Genomic DNA, 23018 nt, shown 5'->3' with positions numbered 1-23018 from the left:
ATCTAAGCATCAAGTCCTCAGCAATTATCCCAATGAGATTCTGGTCAGATTGGGACTTCAAGGTCTTCCAACACTTTAAGACAATGTAGGAACAAGAACAAAAGCAAAATGAATTACAATGTACAGGTTTGAGGCAAAACAAATCCGTAATTGTTGGGCATTATGATGAGACCTCTGTGAAGACAGATTATACCAGAAGCACATATTGATACGTTCTTCAGTTGAGATACTCAATCCACGCTGTTTTCAAAGACTCAAAGCCTAGATCTGATTCACACTGATAACTCCTCTTGCCATAAGTAATACATATGTCATTATGGGCATTCTGCCCGCCTCTAGTTTTTCCCCTCTACAGTGTGAAATATTTTGGCTTTCCTCTAAACCATTTAAAACCTAGACCTAGATTCAATGTTTGCATTTTGTATCTACATTCAACATCTTTATTCTAAATCAATTTTGGTATCAGTTCTTCGGATGTATATACAATGTATATTAAATGGATGACCGGTTCGTTAGACTAAGCAAAAACATAAGGCTTTTACTTCAGAGAATCACAGATCTTGTTTGCTATCAGACTCGTCTACTTTGAAGTGAAGCAGTGAGCACCATCTGATTTTCAGCATACAAGTATATATATTTGACACACTGTTGCCCTTTTGAGTAGTTTTAATAAATGCTAAGAACATTGAAATGTACAGGAAATTGAAATGTCTGTACTACATAGTCCCACTGTAACAACAGCTCTGGTCAGCACAGTGATAAGCCATAAATCCTCATACTCCTGTAACACAAAAAGAGCAATAATCTATTTAGAAGTCTCCTGACTGATTCTTACTACCTAGTAAACACCCTTAAAAGAAGTGAGGTTTCTCATTACAAGCATAGGTGATTGCAGTCCTGAGTCCTCCTCCAAAACCAACTTCCTACCTCCCACACATCCATCTTTGAATCACAGAATAGTTTTGGTTGAAAGAAACCCTTAAGATCATTGAGTCCAACCATAACCTAACTCTAGTACTAAACCATGCCCCTAAAAACCTTATCTACATTTCTTTTAAATGCCTCCAGGAATGGTGATTCCACCACTGTCCTGGGCAGCCTGTTCTGGGGCTTCACAACCCTTTCCAGGAAGAAAGGTTTCCTTACATCCAATATGAGCCTTCCCTGGTGCAACTTGAGGCTATTTCCTCTCATCCTATTGCTTGCTACTTGGGAGAAGAGATCAACACCTTCCATGCTACAACCTCATTTCAGGTAGTTGTAAACAGCGATAAGGTCTTCCCTCAGGTTCCTTTTCTCCAGGCTAAACAGTCCCAGCTCCCTTAGCTGCTCATCAGACTTGTGCTCCAGACCCCTCTGAGCTCTCTCCAGCACCTCAATATCTTTCCTGTAGTGAGGGGCCCAAAACTGAACACAGGAATCAAGGTGAGGCCTCACCAGTAGCGAGTACAGTGGGACAATCACTTCCCTAGTCCTGCTGACCACACTATTCTTGATGCTCTTGGCCTTCTTGGCTACCTGGGCACACTGCTGGCTCACATGCAGCCAGCTGTCAATCAACACCCCAGGTCCTTTTCTGCCAGGCAGCTTTCCAGCCACTCTTCTCAGAGCCTGTAGCGCTGCCTGGGGTTGTTGTGATCTAAGTGCAGGACCCAGCCAACTTGGTGTCATCTGCAAACTTACTGAGGGTGCACTCAATCCCCTTGTCCAGATGATTGATAAAGAGATTAAACAGAGATGGCCCCAAAACTGAGCCCTGGGGAACACCATTTGTGACTGGCCACCAACTGGATTTGACTCTGTTCAATACAACTCTTTGGGCCTCACCATTCAGCCAGTTCTTTACCCAGCAAACCATGAGCTGCCAGTTTCTCCAGGAAAATGCTGTGGGAAACAGCATCAAAGTCTTTATTGAAGTCTAAGTACACAATATCCATGGCCTTTCCCTCATCCACTGAGCAGGGCACCTTGTCATAGAAGGACATCAGGTTGGTCAAGCAGGACCTGCCTTTTAGAAACCCATGCTGACTGGGCCTGATCACTTGGTTGTCTTGCTGCATGATGGCACTTAAGATGAGAATCTTAGTCTGTACTGCTTTCTGCCATCCATTGTGTCTGATAGAGAAACTAAGATGGTATTTCCCAAAGTAAATCAGACATTAGTAAAAACAAACATGCTATACACGTGAAAAGATGTTACATGTTAGACACATGTAATCCAATACTGTACAATGTTGATAAATATCATTTCATTATTTCACCTATATAGACTGCATTTTAAAATATTTTTAACAGATTACACATTACAGAATAGTTGAGGTATCACACTAGGAAACTATTTTTTAAATAGTAATTTTAAATTTGCTTCTTTAACTTCTAGTACAAAATCTGGCAGTGGCCTAACTGTAACTGAAATACACAACCACTATTTGAAGAAAAAAAAATACCAAATGATTCTTCTAAGTATTTACCTGATTTAGAGATAAGATTTCACATTTGTACAGTGTATCCAGATCTTATATTAGGAGGGGCCAAATATTATTTACATGTACAATGCCACACAATAAGAGAACCATTTAAAAAGAGTAGAAAGCTCTCATCAGAACAATCAAAACAGGATCTGAATCAAAACAAAACCAAAATAAAAGGAGAGAAGCAGCAAAGCGTACAGCAATATTAAAAGATACCCAGGAAAGCTCTCATATGAGTTTTAAAGTTAATGCATTATTTTCACAGAGGCCAGTTTGGCTTTTTGTGTTTTCATCTTTCTATATATGTATCTTTCTGTATGCACGGAAAAATGCAACCAGTTTAAGTTTTGTTACAGATCTGTATTGTTCGCTCATTTGTGTCCTTATTGTAGTGCCACTGTCATATACTAAATAACCTTTCCTGTAATGTATTTCATTATTCTAGTAAAAGTACATTTTATTTGAACATTTTAATCATAATTCTATAGAGAAATCTTTCATTAAAAGAAGTGATTCAAGTTCAAATGAGATCTTTTTAAAATATGGTATACACACTGAAGAGGGGAATCTGGGAGATGCTCGTGCTCCTGAAGACTGCTGGTATCTTCCCTATAAGATACCACTACTCTCTAGGGCTCAAAATGGTAATGATGGACAGCAGTTATTTTTTCTTCTCTAAGCAGGTTGGATACACTGAGTGTTTTACAAGCATTTCTGCAACTCCTCTGTTAAACTATTGGCAGCACACTACAAAACGCACACATTATGTCTATATTCTATCCTGGGTAGTTCAATACTCGAAGCTCTAACTTCATTGTTTTAAGATGGGGTTAAAAAAATCCCAGGATAAATCAAATAATTTTTATCATGTTATCATTGACTTCGAGAGCTTACACACTTAACAATAGTATTTTAAGTATGTCTGCAAGACCAGCTGAACCTCTTTAAAGAATACTACTAACAGGATTAAATTTTTCCCTCTGATTTTGTTCATGAGGTTCTTATTCAATACAGCTCGCCTCCTTTTAGTAAGTACAAAGCTCCACCTTGACAGCCCACCAAAGGACAAATATACTCATGTGCTTTTGGGTTTTATGGCCAAATTTACATTTCATGCTTTGTAGGAGGTATGCTGCACGACCCATACCACCATCCATAGCATCAGCATAAAACGTTCTTGTACATTCTTCACTAAGCATGCCCAGTTCAGATTTTAACATGGTAGCAAACAATAAAACCAGTTCCTCAAATCCAAGCCACAAAATCCTGGCATTAACCAGAAATCTACCTAGTACAGTAATGATCATCACAGCTCAGGACAAACTCTTGGCAAATTTCCAGGCCCCCAAGAATAAAAGTTACTCTGCTGATCTTTATTTATTTAGAGAGTCAAAAATAACTGCAGAAATTGTAGAAACTGCAGTTATTTTTATTCTCCTCAGTAGGAGGATTTTGCTTTAGCAGGAGGTAAATTGCTCTCTGTTTACATTGTCTGTAATAAAAGCCTGCAGTTGAGCAGCCTTGTCCTCACACTGCAATTACAAGGAGAGGGCTTTCATGGTCTGTGCTCTAAAGACTCTGCAGGCCTCAGTTGGCCTTTTGGCTACAATTTGATCACCCTTCACTTTTGTAAAACCACATATTACACACTTCAAATGCCCAGAGGGGTCAAAGTATGAGAAAATTATTTCATAATCAAGTCCATGCCCAGCCCTTAAAGATAATTAGTTTTTACAGACCACTACCTATAAAGCTACAGACTAAGGGCTCTGATTCAGCAGAGTATATAGGCAAATATTGAAACATTTATTTTGAATAAACTTAAGCAGGGACTAACTTCAGGCATATGGAGAAATATCTGATTGGTTATGAATGGACTTAACCATCTATTTAAATTTTTTAATGTATTAAGATCTTGGCTTGGACAGCATTTTATGTGAATTTATACAGAGCTGGAACACCAAGAATACAGTAACTTGCTTTTACAGCTGAAGTTGCACAGCAGCTACCAAATCGTGCATATCACCAACTTCATTAAAATAGAGAAAGGTATTACACTTCCTTTTTTATTTTTTCTTTATTTTATGTTACCTCATTGTTTTAAGAACCATTTAAAGTATAAAAACTTAATAGTGTTTCACTACGCTCTCTGTTCCACTAGAGGTCAGCCTGCAACAGAACCCCAAGCAAACACAGGAACTGCCGCTGCACACTGGTAGCACTGACATTATTCTCTTTCTCTATTTTATCTATTAGAAAGATTTCTTCAGAGCCATAAGTTAGATCTCTCACTAAAATGGAGCAACAGGAAGATATAATGGTGCATTTCATTTATGAATGACCTATAATAAATTACTATGAAGTATTCCAGGTTCCAAACGAGAGAATGCTTTGTCTGCTCATGAACTATATTTCACATACTTTAATTTGGCTGACACATAAAACTCATTTGACATTTTGCAGGTATTTCTTTGAAAGGATATTTGGTTCTTGTTGAGCGTTAAGGTATGGAGGTGGGGTAACCTGGGTAACCGAAGGTCATTTCCGAGTAGATTGTTGTCCAAGATCAGCTCTTCCAAGTAACTGAATGTTTTCAGTCCTTCCAGTGACCTGCAAACGACAAAGGCAACAGAAAAAATGATACTCCACTAAATCAGGGAGGCCATTATGAGCTGAAATAAATATTTTAACCTTCCCTTTCAGGAGTGGGAATAGTTTTGGTTTGGGCCTGTCAGAAGAGTGAATGACAAGCATTAGAGGCAAGGGGAGTGCTGGCACTGCAACACATCCTTCACATGCTGGCAGGATGAAGGATGGGGGTCACTTAGTGAGTAGCCAGGATCCAAAACAAAAGGCTTCAGATATGGGGCCTGCAGGATGAATTTGTCAATGTCTTGTGCCTTCAGGCACCCAGCCTTGCCTGACCCTAACCTCCATTCCCAAGATAAATAACTCTGTCACAGTTCACCTTCATTCCCTGGACACAAATTTAAGTTGTCATCCATCATTTCTGCCAAGAAATATCATACCCTGCTAACAATAATAAATACAACTTCAAGTATCATTTCTTAGCAGTTACCTTACAAGCAATAATAGGAAATGGAGAAGGAATTTTCTTTTTCCTTTTTATTAACCACTAAATTTGCTTCTCTAGTCTCTGCAAACAAAATAAAATGTTCTCTACAAAATAAAATGCAGAATTACTCCAGATTGAAAAGGCATTTGCTTTCTTTTTGGGAGTCACTGTCCCACTGTCAAACCACAGGTCAGACTGCAGAGAGCAGCCTTAAAAAGCTGCATCTCAGACCGTGGAAGTGCAGATGATGGCTTGTAAATAAACAAGATTGTTGGAGGTATTCATTCCTCTCATAAGTAAAATACACGAAAAAAAAAAATCTAAAAAGAATACTTTAGTAACTTGTTAAGGCATCTATTCCAAACTTGCTTCTTAATGCTTGCACATTCCAACAGGAAAAAAAAAAACCCACACATTAATCAATTTAGGCACGTGGTATACAGAGCATACGCACAGCCACACATTCACAGCTCATTCACCTACCAGACACCTAAAGATATGCTGAGATTGCATGACTTGACAGCTGATCTACTATGCCTACCAGTGGGAAGATCATTACTGTATCTCCTGGCTGTTTTATAAAATGTGATGAATAAGGGAGATGCAGTCTATACTATTTATTCAATTTCCAATGACATTTATACTGAGGGGATTTCCTCAACCTCCTCCCAGTTTTTGGCAAAGAACAAAATACAGCCAAGGTCCCTGTTAGAGAGTTCTACAGGCATTACGACTAGAGGAAAATACAAATACTGTTAGAAAGTATATGGGTTTCAAACTAGACTATTTAACATTCATCTGTCGAACAAAAACAAGATATGGCTTTTGTCAAAAGAACGTACTGACCACTTATAAATCACAGTTAGAGGGTTCAAACAAACAAAATCAAGTCTGTGACCTTTACACTGGGTACTGTACACTAAACTATGAATAGTCAAGTAACATTTGCACAACACTGAAGCAGTGTATTTCAGTCCAAGGACTCCAAAGCTCTCATAGCCTGTTAACTTGGCATTCTGAAATGTAGGTACAACTGTTTCTAATGCCATTTTGATGCTGGGCAGGCAAACCAGAAGAAAATTTGCTATGCCTACAACATATCACTATATGCTATGCCTACAACTATATCACTACAATGCACAGAGACTACGATTTCCGAAGCTGAAAGAACAAAAGCCTCTATTATAAACATTATACTGAAACAACCACCAGAGCAACAGTCACACATTTTGCATTTGCCTTTAAAATATTGTTTCGGAAAAACTTGATTCAGCCTACATAAACTGTCCACCATGAAGAGCTGTGCTAGCGTGCGGTACTAAGCCAGCTATTTCAGCAAAGGGTCACCACAGACTTGGCTTTGCCACAGTCAAGATCAGAAGAGAGATCAGCAAACATTTCAGACAGCGCTTTACCCCAGCTACCTTTAAAAGGAAAAATAACCCAGAGGAAGTAGCAGTGAGTTTATCAAGCTGTTATGAGTTTTCATTTCAGTTTATTTGACAAACCTAGTTTAGCAAATTCCCCTTAAATACTCTCTATTATATAAATAGTGGATTATTTCCAAACCTCACATTTCAGTGTAAGACTCTGACTTGCCAAAGGAGTTCAGAGAAGGCCACCTCCTTGTCAACACCACAGAGCCTTATGGGATGTTAATAGGTCCTTTGTGAAAAAACATTGCTTGGGCTCTGGTCAGTGTCAGCATCAAAATACACATTGTTCCTGAGTTATGTTATGCAAATATAATACTCTTATCATGAGAATCAGCAAATGGTTGGCAACTGGCAAGGAGAAGAAAGCACACATCCAAAACTGCTGCAGGGGAGGCATAAAACAAAATGACAAGCCATGAAGTGGGACAAAAGGCCTTGAAACACTAGAGGGAGTTGCCTATTGAAACAGCCTTTCTTTCACAAGCCCAGGCCAAACACAAGGCTACTAGTTTCATAGATAGGCAGAGAAAATTGTGCGCAAATCTCCTTACACCTGTCTGGTTTTGATAATTTTTGCCATGTAATGTTATTAGCCACTCAGTTAAAAAGGAGCCATGTTACACAGGGGGTTGCTTATTAATTGTTGTTTTCATGTCATCAGAGCAGTGTGCACTTGGTGATTTAATCACCTAAATTCAGAGCCCAGGGAGATGGGAGGGGTTGCCACAGTACAGAGAGAGGGTGTAGCCATTAACATAAATTTACATTCATATGTTATTTTGCTATTCACAGAATTCTTACTTTTCCATCTTAAACAGAAGAAAAAAATAAAAACAAAACAAGCCAAACAAAAAAAAACCAAACAAACAAACAAAAAACTAGCAGCAAAACAAAATTAGTTAGACCATTGGTGAAGAAACAAAAAAAGAAAAGAAGCGTTTACTATCAGTCAGTGATATTGGCTACTAAATTCAAGGCAACAATCTCTACTGTCATAATATATAAGGAAACATTGCCCAGCAGTTGTATTCCAGAATTTAAAAGTTTAAGTACAATCCAGACAATAGGTTTTATGGTGCAAACTTCAGCAAATCCCAAAACTTCTATGTGCCTCAGTTTCCCATCTGCAGATGGGGATAAGAAAGGATTGCAATTGTGAATTCATATAGAAGAAAGCATTTTTAAGAAGCTGAGGTAGAAATCAGTATCAAATACTGGCATTTTTATTTTTAATGAGGGTAAGACAGTTATATTAATGTACTCCAAGTATTTCCTTGAGCCCATTACGAAATAGGAGAGGATTGCAAAAATATACAGCATAGCAAGAAGCACACAGACACCTTAAAAGAAACAAGTATAAGAAGAGAGAAATCCCCCCAAAAAAGAGAACTACTCTAAAATTAAAAAGAAAAAATGTCTTCCTGTATTGGTACATTAAAAAAAAAAAAAAAAACCATACAATCTTACCATCAAAATACAACCAACACTGAAGGGAAGTGGCAAGCAGTTGTTTTCCCTAGTTGCAAAGGGCTAATAAACATCACTAAGGTGTACTGCAGGTTGCTTTTCTCTGTTCTAATGACATGAAAGCTGCCCATTATCTCACCCACAGGTTCCATCTCAGTTACCTCATTGCAGGGCTCACACTCCGCTCCCAGAGGAGAGCAAGTGCTGCCAAGAGATTTCCATTGCAATTTCCAAAGTCACATCAAACCGACAAAACATCACAACGTATTCAGTCCCACCTCATTCAAACAGAAAAAGCTTTAAGTTTCCACTGTAATTAACCCTATCCTCGTTAAGATAATTATGATCAAGCTCCCTGTCACAGCTAATATCACAGCATCATTGCCTATGGCTCACGCTTTGCCCTCATTAGCTTACAAAAACACTGCGCTAAACGGGAAACTGACTCCCTCTGCAACACCACTTAAGATGTCCTGTAAGCAGACAGTAAATAAGCCTTTAGAATACAAAGGTCTCAGAAACGTCCTTTTATCCAAGTCCTTCAGCTAATCAGTATGATTTCTTCCAGCTTTCTTTTCCGTAATTCATTCACGGTTCGTAACAAAGTTTTAATCACAAAGGAATGTCATGGCAGAGATTTTTTTTTCTCTCGATGTGTATGCATGGCAATTGTCAACTACACTATTGTGCACGGTCCCTCTGGCCTGACAGGGATTTGGTTACAATGAAAGAGCAGCTCTTCATTTTGGTAATATTTGACAACAAAACCACGAGTTTTTATAGATGAAAAAAAGCAGAAGCCTCTCAAGTAATGGGCAAACCTTGGTACTCGGCAGCTGTCTTTGTCCAGAAGAACAAGCTGTTCAGAAGGATATGCTGAAAAATAAGTGTTCCTCACATTTTACCCCACCACTCCATTAATAAGACAGCTGCCTCATATCTAATGACTTTTTCCTCCTGTTTAACAGGAAAAGAGAGAGCAGTTAACAATATGTAAATGAGAGAGTTTAGCTTTAGCCTTGAAATTGATTTGCACTCTGTTGACAAGAGATAGCCATTACCAGAAGTTAAAGACAGAGCTGTTACAAAACAGAAGCTTTTTAAAATAGCTTTTTTTTCTTGCCCTTTATGTTATAACAGATTACAGGAGTGCAGAATCAACACGAGGATCCTTGTACTAGACAATTCCAGTTTTTAAAGAATAGAAAAGTAATTTCTATTTCTCCAGCACCTGCCAGCCAAGGAGCACAAAGCATTAAAAAAAAAAAAAAAAATAAATTAATTACTCTTCAAAAACCTGCTAAGCTTAAAATCCCATTTTGTAGTAAAGCAGAGAGAGGTTAAGTGACTAAGGAAAGGTGACCTCCAGCAATTTTCTAAGAGAGAAGAAATAAAACCCAGAGCTCCTGACTTCTAGTCCTTTGACTTAACCTCACAAAAACAAAACAAAGAGCAATAAATAAACACTATATATAAATAAAAACATAAGACAGACACATGCGTAAGGTTAGATTTTGTGTAACTCCATGGGAATGCAAAACATCATTTCAGGTTTACTTTGATACCTGTTCAATTTTAAACGCCATTTAATCTGAAATATAGCATGCAAATAAGGGCAAAAACCCAAGCCATTTCCAATTCTGCTCTGAAGGTGGAATGGGTTTAGCGAATCTTCTGTGCAAACTCCCTCGGGCTGAGGCCTCTGTCAGAATTCTACTCTCAAACCTGCTTTGGGGGGTTCTGCTCTAAACACACCTCTCATCTGTGGGTACAAAAAAATACGTAACCCATTTTAAAGAAAATAAAGTGGACAGAATTCAGCTCAAATTCCAGGAAAAAAAGCAAGCAAACAAAAATCAATGAAACAAACAAACAAAACACTCTCACTATTATAATCGCAAAAATACTACACACCTAAGGTTTATGTGTTTCCTGCACACGTAGATAGCAATGGCAGATAAACCTACAAGTAAAGTATCCAAAAATGACCTCTACACTATTCAAGCAAAATAGCTGTTCTTTTCTGCAATCCTACTGACTGTTTATACCCATTCATGACAATACATCCAAAAGCAAAACAGAATGGAGTATGTAATGGACAGTTCTGACCTGACTTCTGGATCAAAGTAGAACAAAAACAAAAGTGCCCCAGTGAAAAGTAAAGAACCTCCAAAATTTCTAGAGTGGGCGAGGTCCCAAGTTAGACCAGATGAGTCCTAAAATGAGAATCATTAAATTCTATTCAATGGAGAACAGGTTACCAATGTTTCCAAAACATGAAATACTTTGTTTTGTTTCTTATCTGAGGCAATGTTAGTATTTTGCAGGCTATCTAGAGGGAGCAATATGCATCACTTCTGGTCAGTTTCCACTTTTCTGTTGCTAAATAGAAAATACCTGGCAGAAGCCTTTTGTATAAAACTTAAGCTTGTTAATATGGTCAGCAAAAGAGAAAACAGAAATAAGTGAATAAGCAGTATCATCTCCATGTGCCAGGTTGAGAACCTCTTTATAAACTTTCTAAAAAACAGTATTATAATGGAAATATGAACTAATTCAAGTGCAAAGGCAGGGCCACACTGAAAGCTTTACTGTATCTTGGATCAATCTGTCGCTCTGCAATTTAGATAGTAACCTGACCCCTCCCCTTTTTGCACAGAAAAGGGGGGAGTAACAAGCCTGTAGAGCAAGCATTTCGACTACTAGAGTTCAGTCAGAAGAGGGAAAACTAATTTTTCTCCCATCTTCCACAACAACCAAGGCTGAGGATTGACAAGCAAATTGACGCACTGCTCAGAGGGCAAAAGATAAATGTTTGATGAATTGGCCATTGCTGGAGGAGTGATGGGCTTCATATGTGCATAATGGACTAGCTGCCGTTCAATTCAGATTGCCTGCCAAGATAAAGAAACCATAATGAATGGACCAAGCACAGACTGTGCCATAAGAAAGCATAATCTGACTAGTTTTAATAAACTTATTAAAAAAGATGAAGCAGAGAGAGGCAAGGGGACTGGCCTTTGTGACCAGCTATAAGAGGTGAGAACAACTAATAGACTGCTCAAGCATGACAGCAGAGAATTGTTAATGGACATAACACTGAATCCCTCGATGTTAAAATATATCTTTAGAACAACTTAAAATCGCGGGGATCTAAATATGCGCATACCACAGACACCGTAGTACTTATTACACAGCCTTTAACTGCCATATATTTATTTATTTATTATTTTCTTCTGCTACCTACCCTGCTTTGTCTCTGTAACTTCCTTTATCCTCTCTGCCTCGTATCTTAGTCTGTACCCAGATCCACACAACACACCCAACAGTTTTACCAGGGATGCCTCAGAATCAAAACAACCCTGTAATCATAACCCAAAAAAATTCAAGCTCAACTTGCAACAGAAGGGTTTTGGCTGCACAACTATATCACTAACTTTCACTCCCAGTGGAAAAACATCTTTTACCATCAGAAGTGCTCACACCTTGTGTAGTTTCATTTGGTTTGCAAGCTATGTTTCCACCAAATATGAGAAATTTACCAGTACAGTGATAGCAAAAAAACAAAAAACCACCAAGCCTTTCTAGCACAGACAAGACCAAGTTGTCTGCAATAGTCCTTTTGGTCTGGTATATGCCACTGTTCCCCATCTGTACTCAAAACCTCCAAGTTCTGATCAATCAGCACTATGAAAAGACATTACAGCCAAAACAAAGCTCTTCCAGTATTTTATTTTATATGGGTATATAACAGTGTAAAGTCTGGTAATCACCACCATTTTCATGGTGAGTAGCATATACACAGAGGTCCATTTTTGCTTTTCCTTTCTCATTATTTAGCCACATGAATAACAGTGGTTCACAATCTGAAGATTATCAGACACCGAGACCTAAGTCTGTGACTCAAAATGCTACAGGAGTCAACAAGAGAAAAAACAGTCCTGACTTTTAAAGCAGCAGGATTAGACCAACAATCTAGTTCTTTGTTAAGAATCACAGGGCAAGAACACACCCTTGTGTGTGCCTATAACACTCAGTACTTGGCCAGGCAGAACTATTTTTCTCTTGAGGTAGGAGGGGAAAAAAAAAGAAAGGAAAATAAAGAAAAAAGAAGAGGATTGCAAAAAGATCCTCCTGACTGAGGACAGCTAGAAAACACATTCTACAGGACAACATCATTGTTATGCATGTTTGTTTTCTTGTTTTAACTTTTTTTCCTTTGATGATGATGAAAAATAAATAAGAAAACAGTCTACTTGGGTAAGTATTCAGATAACCACCTGTGTCATATTTTAAACAGAAATAATTACATGCAAGAAGGATGTCTAGTTTTCAGTATAACTGTTATCCAACTGCAAAGGGAAAGTAACTCATTATCAAGCAGCTCAGTAAGGCTCCCACTACTGAAGGAAATAAAGTTTTATGACAAGAGGGTCTCTCTCCTCTCTCTCTCTCTCCCTGTGAGTGAGAAAGTGAGTGCAAGAATAAGACAGAAAGAGAAGGCTCAGGAGTGCTGGGTGAATTATAGACTGCCTCTCAAGATTCACAGCTCCTCGTGGTAGGAGGTTAATATTCTCACATGTCATTAGGTCTGCTGGCTCTACTGATGGCTCATTGAATCAGGCAGCAAATTATTTCCTCATGCTGCAGAGGACACCACACTTCAAAGGGAAGGAGCCAGGGTCAAGACGGCTCTCCAGTTCGATTAATGAGCTGGGATCAGCAGAGGTTGCCTGTAGGTAAGAATGTGACTGAAGCTTTTGACAAAGCTGACTTTTTGAACAGGACTTGACCCAGGCCCCTTACTCCCCTCCCCACCAAATTTTATTTCCAACATTTGCCTCTGACTGACCTGCTCAGGCCTGTTGGGATAGTTTTGACCTCCTCAGTCTTTGTTACCAGACACAGAAGCTGTCTGCCTACATTTGATGTGTCCCTCCCTAAAGGCCACATCAGCTTATCCGGGCTCATCAGAATACTTTAAACTGCACAGCAAAATAAGATAGAGTAGATTCATTTCAATTTTTTTTATTTTTTCACAAAATTTGTTGAGAGTGGGGAAAAAGAGGAGAGGACTAAAAGATATTTCAGCTTTCAATAATATCAAGAAAGATTTTTAAATGCTTTTAAACGCAGGTGAGAAGAACACAAAGATTATGAGAAGCATATGACTTACATATTAAAATGACAGAAAAGCAGAAAACATATGTTCATGCTTACACAGATTTTCTGACTAAGAATATCCCTAGCAAATAATGCATTATACAGAACATTCTTCTAAAAACTTCATCTTTTTATTGCCATGGTAGCAAGACATTAGAGACAATTAAAACTTAATGGCCACTCTATTCATCTCTTTCTAAATGCTCAATGGTATCCTCAGGTTGATGTGTCTAAAATATTTTAATGCATATTTAAATCAATTGAATAAAGTATTGAAGTTAGACTCATTGCATTCATGTTTTCTGATAAGATCTACTTAAACTTTCTCAAACAAACAGGAGTAACTGAATCAAAATATAAGCCACTGTTGGTAAGCTTCCAAAAATCACATAGCTTCTCATTACTGAAATGAGAGTTTTGTCAACTACAGTGACAAAATTGTTCACACAAGCTTCTAAATTTGTTATATATATATTAAAATTTTGTTCAATAATATTTTACACCCTGGTATTTCTGGAGCAAGGATCTAGGTTGCCCTTCAATATTTACTCCAATGACAACACAACGTTTTATTATCCCCTTCCTAAATATTTGCTATTCAGCATCCTTAATGCTCAAACGTTTGTCATACAGTAAGTTCACAGTATATTTTAAAAGGGAAAAAAAAAAAAGATTAAAGTAAAAAAGTAAAATATCAGTCCAGAGATATCCAGGAATGGCAAAAAGGTGACCGTTGAAGCTTTGCAGGTTTAAGCTTTATTTTAGCACAGGTGCCTGAAACAGAAAGCTACACATCAAGTTTTCAAATTAGAACACTTTTATTTTTTAATGTCTTGAGGAAGCAACAGTTCTTAAGACCTTAAAATAAAAAGCTGGAACATTAGTGCCTTAAGAAGATCAGATCACTTAGGTGCCTTAATAACAACTTAGGAAATTTCAGTTTTGGTGTATATTTAAACATCTTTTAATGATCTCCAAGTATAAGGCAATTTCTCACCTTTCTCTTCAGTGTTTATTTTTGCACTCAAACCATTATTTGTAACAGATTTCCTTACCTGAACTAGCATTTAAGCCCCAAAAATGAGTAAACCAAATATTAGATCTATAAAACTTAGCATAAAAGCATACAAGATCTGTGCATGACTGAGTCAAATTAGAATAACTAGAATACTTTCAAGCAGACTACCTAACAGCTGAACAGCACATATTCCACATGGATGTGCTTTACTCTAAAATGTCAGTGTACACAAGCAGGAGATAACTTCTTCTTTCACTTATGTCTGCGCAATCTCCAGTGAATTGTGCATTTATGCAAGTGGAAGCTTGCAGCACTAGAACTGTAAGAGGGGAAACACTTCACAGGCTTGTTTAAACAAAGTAACTGTGTTACTGGGTCTGTCATCAGTGTTAACATTATATCCTGTTTCATCTCTTTCTAGAAAGCCAGCAGCATACCAGAGATGATTTGTGAAATGTATGTGTCTTGTATAATACTTAGCAGGAAGGTATGAAACCCATACAGGAGGACAAGTCCAGCTGAAATGGGATGTAACTGGCCAGTTTGTCACTCCCAGGGAGAAAGAGGAAATAGTTGTGTTCAGGGCAAAGGGAGCCACTCAGTCAATACAAAACAGAGAATCACCAGCAGTTTCTGGACATGATCAAAGTTCCTGGTGTCTTGCAGCACTAAATCAGAACTGATGGTAGGAATGAGAAGATGCATTGCTGAGACACCTGGACCCAAAGTGGTATCTGACAGAATCCATTTCAGGAATCCTAAGAGAAGATAGATTCAGCAAGTGGAAAGGTGACCTGCTAAGTACAGGCAAAGACAGAGTTTTGTATTTGTCCTTGTTTCCATTCCTAAAACTAAAAGCTTTCACTTAACTCTTACTAAATAGAACTGTTTGCTTTCAGAAATATCTGGTGTTTGAGGGGAAGGTAGTACCAATTTCCAGAGCACAGTGGTTCTAGAGAGGTAAGAAACCTAAATAAAGACAATAAGAACAAGAAGTCCTGGACCTAACTCAAGATGAATTAGAAGCCCCAGCTGCAACAAGTACTGTTTTATACCAACTTGGATATAGTCCATCTGGGGAACTGTCAGGGCAACTATAGAGTTTGGGAAGGAACTTGTAAACTCATAAATCACCCTTGCGAAGAGCAGAAAGCAAGGAAACACCCCATGACTTTTGGCAATTGTCATCACACAGTGTACTCAAACATTTTTGCATTGTAACTGCTCAGAACTAATTGTTTGTACAACTTTTGTGTGTGTGTGTGTGTGTGTGTGTTAACGGGCTTTATAGTAATCCTGCAAAGATTTATATATCCAAGTTCAAACTCAGAGATAAGCATGTAATTATGTATTTCTGATTTTCAGTAATGCTTTAACATAACCTCTTCATTAAATCTGTTTAGCCAAATTGGAGGGTTTTACATTTCAATTAAACTGTTGCAGCATGCATTAATATTGTTTTACATCAGTGTTTACATAAGCAAATAATAAATGCATGGTCAGAACAAACTAAGTTATTCATTTATTTTAATGTTCATTTTGGTTTTTATGTTGCTTATTTTTCCTATTGCTCATATCATGCAAAATAATGAGTAATATTAACACATTACCTCAGCAACGAAAGCATACAGTGTTAGTGAAAAGCATTTGGTCAAAACAAGATTCTAGAATTAAGCCTCCGAAATTACAAAGATTACCACACTCTGATAGCAGGTAAGAATCTCGTAGTCCAAAAGGATGGGCTAGAGAATTTATGGCAGGCTTTTTTGTGTTGAGTTTTTTCCTCCCTTCAATCCCTAAAATTAATAAGATTGTCTAAAATCTGATTGGGAAAGTACAGTCCAGCATAAGTCCCACATTTAAAAGATACTTAACTGTGGATTTGATAGGATAGGGATGAGGAAGAAGAAGAAGATAACTACCAAAACACAGTTCATCTCAATACTCTTACTTGGTTACTGTGACCATACGTATTCAAATGCTCTTCACACCAGATAGCAATACAAGAAGTCCTAAGATCACGTTAGAGTAAAGGGACCTTCCAACATCTCCTGGGGCAACAGATAACCCTGTAGTACCTTGGAGACTTCTGAGCAGCTCCACAGGGATAGTCACCCACTGTGGCCCAAGATGGAGCCCCATGATGGGAAAGAAACACCCTGAAAAAAAAAAACAAAAAAAAAACAAGCTAGTGCTATTCCCCTACACTGCTCTGGAAAGAGGCTCAGGTCTCAGTTGTTTTTCCATAGCCAATAAAAAGATTCAGTGCAAGCTTCTCCACAGCAAGCTTAAAGTCAACAGATATTCCACAGATTAGGAAAAGGAAAGCAAAGGGAAGACAACACTGAACTTTCATAACTGGGTTTTTTTTTATATTTTACTGTCATGCTAATACACACAAAGCCTGCTGAGGGACCAAAATACTTTATTGAAAACACTAAAAAAAAAAACACTGTTTTTCTGTCACATCAGAATAAAATCAAACACCATAAGAACCTGAGGTTGAAGGCTGAATTACAATCACTATAGGCTAGTAGCTGAGGATGTGCTATTATATCCACTGCCAAACAATTATCTAAGTCATATACATATTTAACGTATTTCAAATATGAAAATCCAACATAAAAATAAAGTGTGTAGTTCAAAGTTTATTTCAAGCTTTAGCTACTGAATAAAGGTTGCAGAGAAATTTAAAGGTGTAACCCAGAATATATACCCGATTATTTGTGTTGCAACTGCCTCCTGATTTTTAGTCCAATTACGCATACAAATAAAAACATAAGCGGCTGTAACTTACTATGCCTGCAACCCTCAGAGTGTCATATAACCTTTTGTACAAGTCAAATTGGTGAATTCATTAATTGTAAACTCAGTGCTACTTTGAGATGCATCTGCTCCCCTCTCGACACAACTGCTGGGCCTGGCTGGGCAGCAGTGCTGGAGGTTACGGGCCATAAATGTATCCGTTTGAAGTCTACACTGCAGCCGTCACCTTCGCTTCAGCCCAAGCCGTACACTAACTCTTTTGTCCATAGGGGAATCTGATGACAATTAGATTTCTGAGTGCCACATAATTTGCTCAAACCACAAAAATAAATATGTGATTTACCTCAAACACGATCACGTGAGCCCAGAGAATATCACAGCAAGCATGCCTATGAACTATTGCTTGCTGATGCAGTTAGGCAGTTTGCAAAAAACAAACACCACACAACCAACCAACCAACAAAAACAAACAAACCCAAAAAACACACCAGCAAACAAACAAACAAAAAACAGAACACACAACTAAAAGAAAGGAGGCTCACTCATGGCATGAGCGGATTTCCAAGCACTGCCACTGTGGCCACCAGACACTTCCAGAGACCACATCAAAGCACCTTTGCTGCCTTATGGCCTCTACAGAGCAACTTCAGCCACTTAGGAAAAAATGGCGAAATAAAGGCTTGGACTTAAAATATTAAAATAAATAAATTGACAGTTTTGGTTTTTTTTTTTTTTCTGGAAAACTTGTCTCATCCTTACTGAAGGATAAAATAAACTTATTTTTTGTTAAAATTAAAGCAAAAATTAAATCATCTTATTATGTAATTGGAACTAGGCCTCAGGCGCTAGCAGTAAAGAAGGGATTAAGGCCTCCACCACCTGGGTTGTCATTCTCATGGGCCCCATTACCACCCCCTTATTCGTTTTTATAGCCAACAGATTAAAATGCGAGCGCCGCAATCTTTGATCTTTCACTTGCTGACACAAATCCTTTCAAGCCTCCAACGTTTTCTGCTGAGGTAATTAGTACTAATTAAAAGGTTTCCAACAGCCTTTGCTCTACTTTTTCCCTCCAAAGAAATTGCTTTTACAAGTTCCTTCCATCTTTGAAATGTATGCATCGTTCACTTTCTTCTTTATCTGACTCCCAGAGATCAAGTAGATTAGTGACTCCATTATTCCCCAAGACAAAGCCAAACAACAGGTTTTTACTATCTCCCTGACCTGTTGAGGTGCAGGGTTTATATTCAGAAACAAGTGTCTCTGCTTGTATTAAAAGACAGTCCAATTATGCACTAACAAACACAATGCAGGGTTTCTACATTTAAGAATGGACATCACTTAAAGATGTAGTGTTTTCTCAGAAGAGAGAGAGGCAACCTTCACTAATCAAACTGACAAGTTGTAGGACTAATAATAGGTCTTGCTTTGTTTTCTTTTCTTTTTGTGTGTTTGTGTATCGGGCAAGATGCAAACCATTTATTTCTCTTCCCCCCTTCTCTCACCCTGTCCTCTCCCTTCCCCTCTTTCCAAATTTTAATGGTTGGTTCACATTTGCTACTTAATTAAAAAATCTTAAAAATTTAAAAAAAAAAAATAAATAAGGAAAAAAAGAAGGAAAGGAAAAAAGTTTAGGAAGTAACGCCTTGAAAGCTTTTGAAAGCACAGAAAGTTCTGTCTGAAGAAGTTTTTGTTACTATAATTTAATAATGTGTGCTACTACAGGCAAACTAATGGCTAGAAAAATAATTACAGAGAAGAAAATGCTGTTTTATAGTATGCCTAAAGTACTAATGAAAGTCCAAGATAAAAAAATTAAAAGCTGCAGCAAAAAGCAACAATACTTTGCATTGAGAAAGGGATGTGTTTTGAATTTACAGGTTTTGAAATGATCTTTCAATTGACATGGGCACTATATGGATCATTTTTCTTTATGAAAACCTGGAAGCTTTATGCCTGCTGTGATAAAAATAAATTACACTTCATGCAGCAAAAGTGCTATTCAAAAAAGAGGACAGTTCTCAAGCTCTTAAAGTTCTCACTTCCTATTGAAAATGACAGCAGCTCTCTCTCATGCTGTAGTATCTCTGGCACAATAGATCAGAAATCATACACAGAGCTACACGAGGCTACCTAACTGATCATTACACGCAGAGGGGTCTATTCTCCTCTCATGTTGCAAGCACAGGGCTCCTGCTGGCACTAATGGGAGCTGCACATGCATAATCAAGGACAGAAACAAACCAACGGTGGATCAACTTTTCTAACTTGAACTAAGTTAGAAAAGTTTTTAAATAGGCAGAAAGAAAAGTCAATAAATTGTCTCTTTATCGTGCCTGCTCTTCTACCTTACTTTGACAACCATTCTACTACGGTAGTAATTTCTTTTGGTGTAACTTTCCTCAAGAGGATCTAAAAGCACTACAATCTCATCAATTCAGCTATATTATGCCCCTGTGAAGTAAGTTTTATCTGACATACCTTGCCCAAGGTCATATGGAAATTATACAGCAGAACCAGGAATTGCACATTTCGGTATCCTAGTAGTTCCCTGTTTTAACCAGCAGGCCATACTGCTCCTCTATCCACGCACAAAGACAACAGTCCCTAGTAGCAGGAGACTGGATTAGACTTTCAGTCATGGGAATGGTGAAGAAAATGTTTTTCATGAACACAACTCTTTCAAATAATTTGTTATAGATTCAAAATGCTGAATGAAAAAATAGCAATATCAAAACATTCTGTGAATAACTAATGCAATGATTTTAGTCTCCTCACCTTTTTAGTACATGGACACCATTGTCTTAAAATGTCAGGCAAGCCCTGCAAAACCAGCATGAGTTAAGGAAATAACATACCTCGGCTCCAAGGGCACACAGCAAAACAGATTATGTGGAACCCTCAGCCAAACCTAGGCACCTGTGTAAGCCATGAAAATGTATATTTACACTGTCTTCCATCAGAGTAGCCTTTAGACACAGCACAGCTATCTCTACACTCAATATGACATACCTTGAGTACAGACTTTCATATTTACCAAATCTTAAATTCTAGATTCCCATTAAATTCAAAATTACAAATTCTGAAATTTGTAAGAAGTTGGAATTTGGACCACAGCACAGAGAAAAACAGAGGTGAATGCATATGTATGTATCTTTCCATACCCAGATCAACACTCTACATCATTACAGGAAGGTGATATAAATCTAAACTAATAGAAGCAATCTGCCATATTCTCACCTATTACTAAAATAGCCTGTAACATTAAGGCAAAATCAACCTTAACAACACACTCTTTAGAGAGTCTTTGGGTCTTTTATCTTATGAAATCAGAACTCCACAAGGAAAGAGATTTTATTAAAAATCAAATACACAAACAAAAAACCCAAACCTATTTCCAGGGAAAAGGCAGCTGCAGAGAAGAGGACTATACGGAAACAGGGTACTTGAGACATAAAGTCTATAACAAATACCTTTAACAGAGCCACTCTCATGGACAAAACTGAAGTATCACCCCAATGAGCATAATAATTAGACTGGATTCAAAACTATAAACTCACAAATTATTGTGTCACTTCTTTCATTTGAGATTTTCTTGTTTATTCTTGGTTTTGCATGTACAAACTGTTTTCGTTTTCATCAGAGGTACCTTCTTCTCAATTAATAGCCAAAACTGTCTCATGAACAAAAAATTAGAGATGAAACTTTAGGGAAAAGAAAATCCATAATCATGAAGCTCACAATAAAATGACATGCTGGCAGCACAGTAGGCAATGTTAACATACATATTAGAGCAAAAAAAGGAAAACGAGTCTCGCGTTTAATGCTTCAGAGACTGCGCAAATGAAGCTATCTCAATATTTACTAAGGAGGTTAAGAAATAAAATAAAAATATCTAATAGGCCTCATGGTGAGCAAAACTTGCTTGGCTACGTTACAAGCTTTTTAGATACCTTGGAATCTAAACCAATCCCCAGTTATCAGAACAGCGGAGAAAAGGGACAAAGGAAGTCCCTGTCTTCCCTAGATATTCAGTTGTGGCTTTTCCCAAACTGCAAACAGTTGCTGTGGCCTTAGGGTTTCATTATTCACCTATAGGATGCAAGGACCATGAGCAGCTCACCTTTTAACGTATAGGAAGACGAGAGGAAAAGCTCTCCCACAAAAGGAATATCATATCAGTTTTTGGTAAATATACAAAATCTTTACTATTTGTTGAGGTGGAGGTGTGTGGGGGGGAATATTTTATATATACCATGTCATAAGTCTTTTCCCTTCTCTCTCCCAAACCCAAAGGGCAAAAAATACGTCAATAACCTTCAAATCTGCCCTGCCATCTCAGTACAGCACACATGTGATGAAAAAAATCAGTAAAGAAACATTTCAATTTGAAGTTTCCAAGGGGTAATTATAAACAAGAGGAAGAGAAAAATATTTTTGAAATTATGAAAAATACCTTGACAGTGACTCCCTTAGACTCACATTCAGCCCTTGAAAAATATTCTGCCAAAGGGTGCATTTTGACAGGGAAAAGATGAAGAGTGGAGAGAAGAGGCAGTAGTTTGTCATAATTGATGACACCGCAATGCAAGCTGAAGTCAAGACTGAATATTTACAAAACTCATTCAGGGTGAGATTCTTTTAAAAGAAAAGAAAAAAAAAAAAAAAAAAGAAAAGAAAAGAAAAAAAAAACCACAAAACCAACTAGCAGACATAGATGGACCCAACCTTTTGAAAGCACAGTGGGACCGCAACAGGAAAGATTAATGCAATATGGTCAATACAACCATGTCTCACACTCAAAATAATTCAATAGTTTCTTTCATAATTCAGTATGGTATGCGTTTCAGTATAAAATGAAAAGCCTGGAATAACTCTCTTAGAACAACACAGCTGAGCTGGGTGCCTTTGGCCATAACAGGACTTCAATGCTATAAATTTTTACCCCAAATTATTAGTTCAAGTCAAGCTCTGACCACTAATTTGCAATGTTACAGTATCATAACAATTAAGCTGAATCTAGACTGCCACATTCTTATGTTCTTATTCTTTCCTTTTACTATTTGGCCTCACCTTCTCCTTCCTCCCTTCAGCTACACACTGACGCTTCTCCAGTCCCATGGTTACGCAGCTCAGGGATATGATCCAGTTAAAACTGAGCTGGAAGGGAAGGCAGGAAGCAGGAGAACTGCAGCAAGCTAAACTGCCCTAAGTTGTTACTCAGGATTATTTGATGGACAAAATGAACATACTTTTTGTAGTCTTGGCCCAGCTAACAATGAGGAGGTTCACTTCAAGCAAATTCATCTGGCAGTTTGCCACCAGATTCAAAGCAGAAGACAGGTTTAAAATCAACTTGGAGACTAAACTTGCCCAGTTATTAGCAGTGATGCATCCAAGGTCAGGGCAGAGGTACAGTAATGCAAATCAATTCTGTTCCCCATTCCACAGAGATCCAGGAGCTCATCTTCAAGAGCTGTCAGTCCAGCACTTTTCACCACTGCTGAATTCACACTTCATTTAAACAACTCTGACTAATCCTTCTCCCAAAGAAAAGTGGAGTATATTTGTCTCATTACTAGCAATACAACCTGGGCACAGATGTATGTGAAGTAACAAGC

The 23018-nt window shown here is 37.9% G+C and overlaps 1 protein-coding gene across 18 annotated transcripts in view; it reads right to left on the bottom strand.

Moving 5' to 3' along the window:
* The window catches only part of LRMDA (leucine rich melanocyte differentiation associated), a 702006-nt gene that overhangs the window by 294245 nt on the left and 384743 nt on the right, over positions 1-23018 (bottom strand). For 11 of the 18 annotated variants that reach the window (XM_065068554.1, XM_065068557.1, XM_065068562.1 and 8 more), the window contains exons 6-7: positions 16710-16790; positions 4950-5081 (exon numbers count right to left, since the gene is read on the bottom strand). In XM_065068554.1, coding sequence (XP_064924626.1) covers positions 4950-5081; positions 16710-16790 — 213 coding nt within the window. The remainder of the gene's footprint in view (positions 1-4949; positions 5082-16709; positions 16791-23018) is intronic. The other 7 variants (XM_065068570.1, XM_065068566.1, XM_065068571.1 and 4 more) reach the window with 2 other exon arrangements.

The sequence above is a fragment of the Columba livia genome, chromosome 6 (assembly GCF_036013475.1).
Source record: "Columba livia isolate bColLiv1 breed racing homer chromosome 6, bColLiv1.pat.W.v2, whole genome shotgun sequence".
Taxonomy (NCBI): domain Eukaryota; kingdom Metazoa; phylum Chordata; class Aves; order Columbiformes; family Columbidae; genus Columba; species Columba livia.
This window is presented reverse-complemented; position numbering and strand designations above follow the sequence as displayed.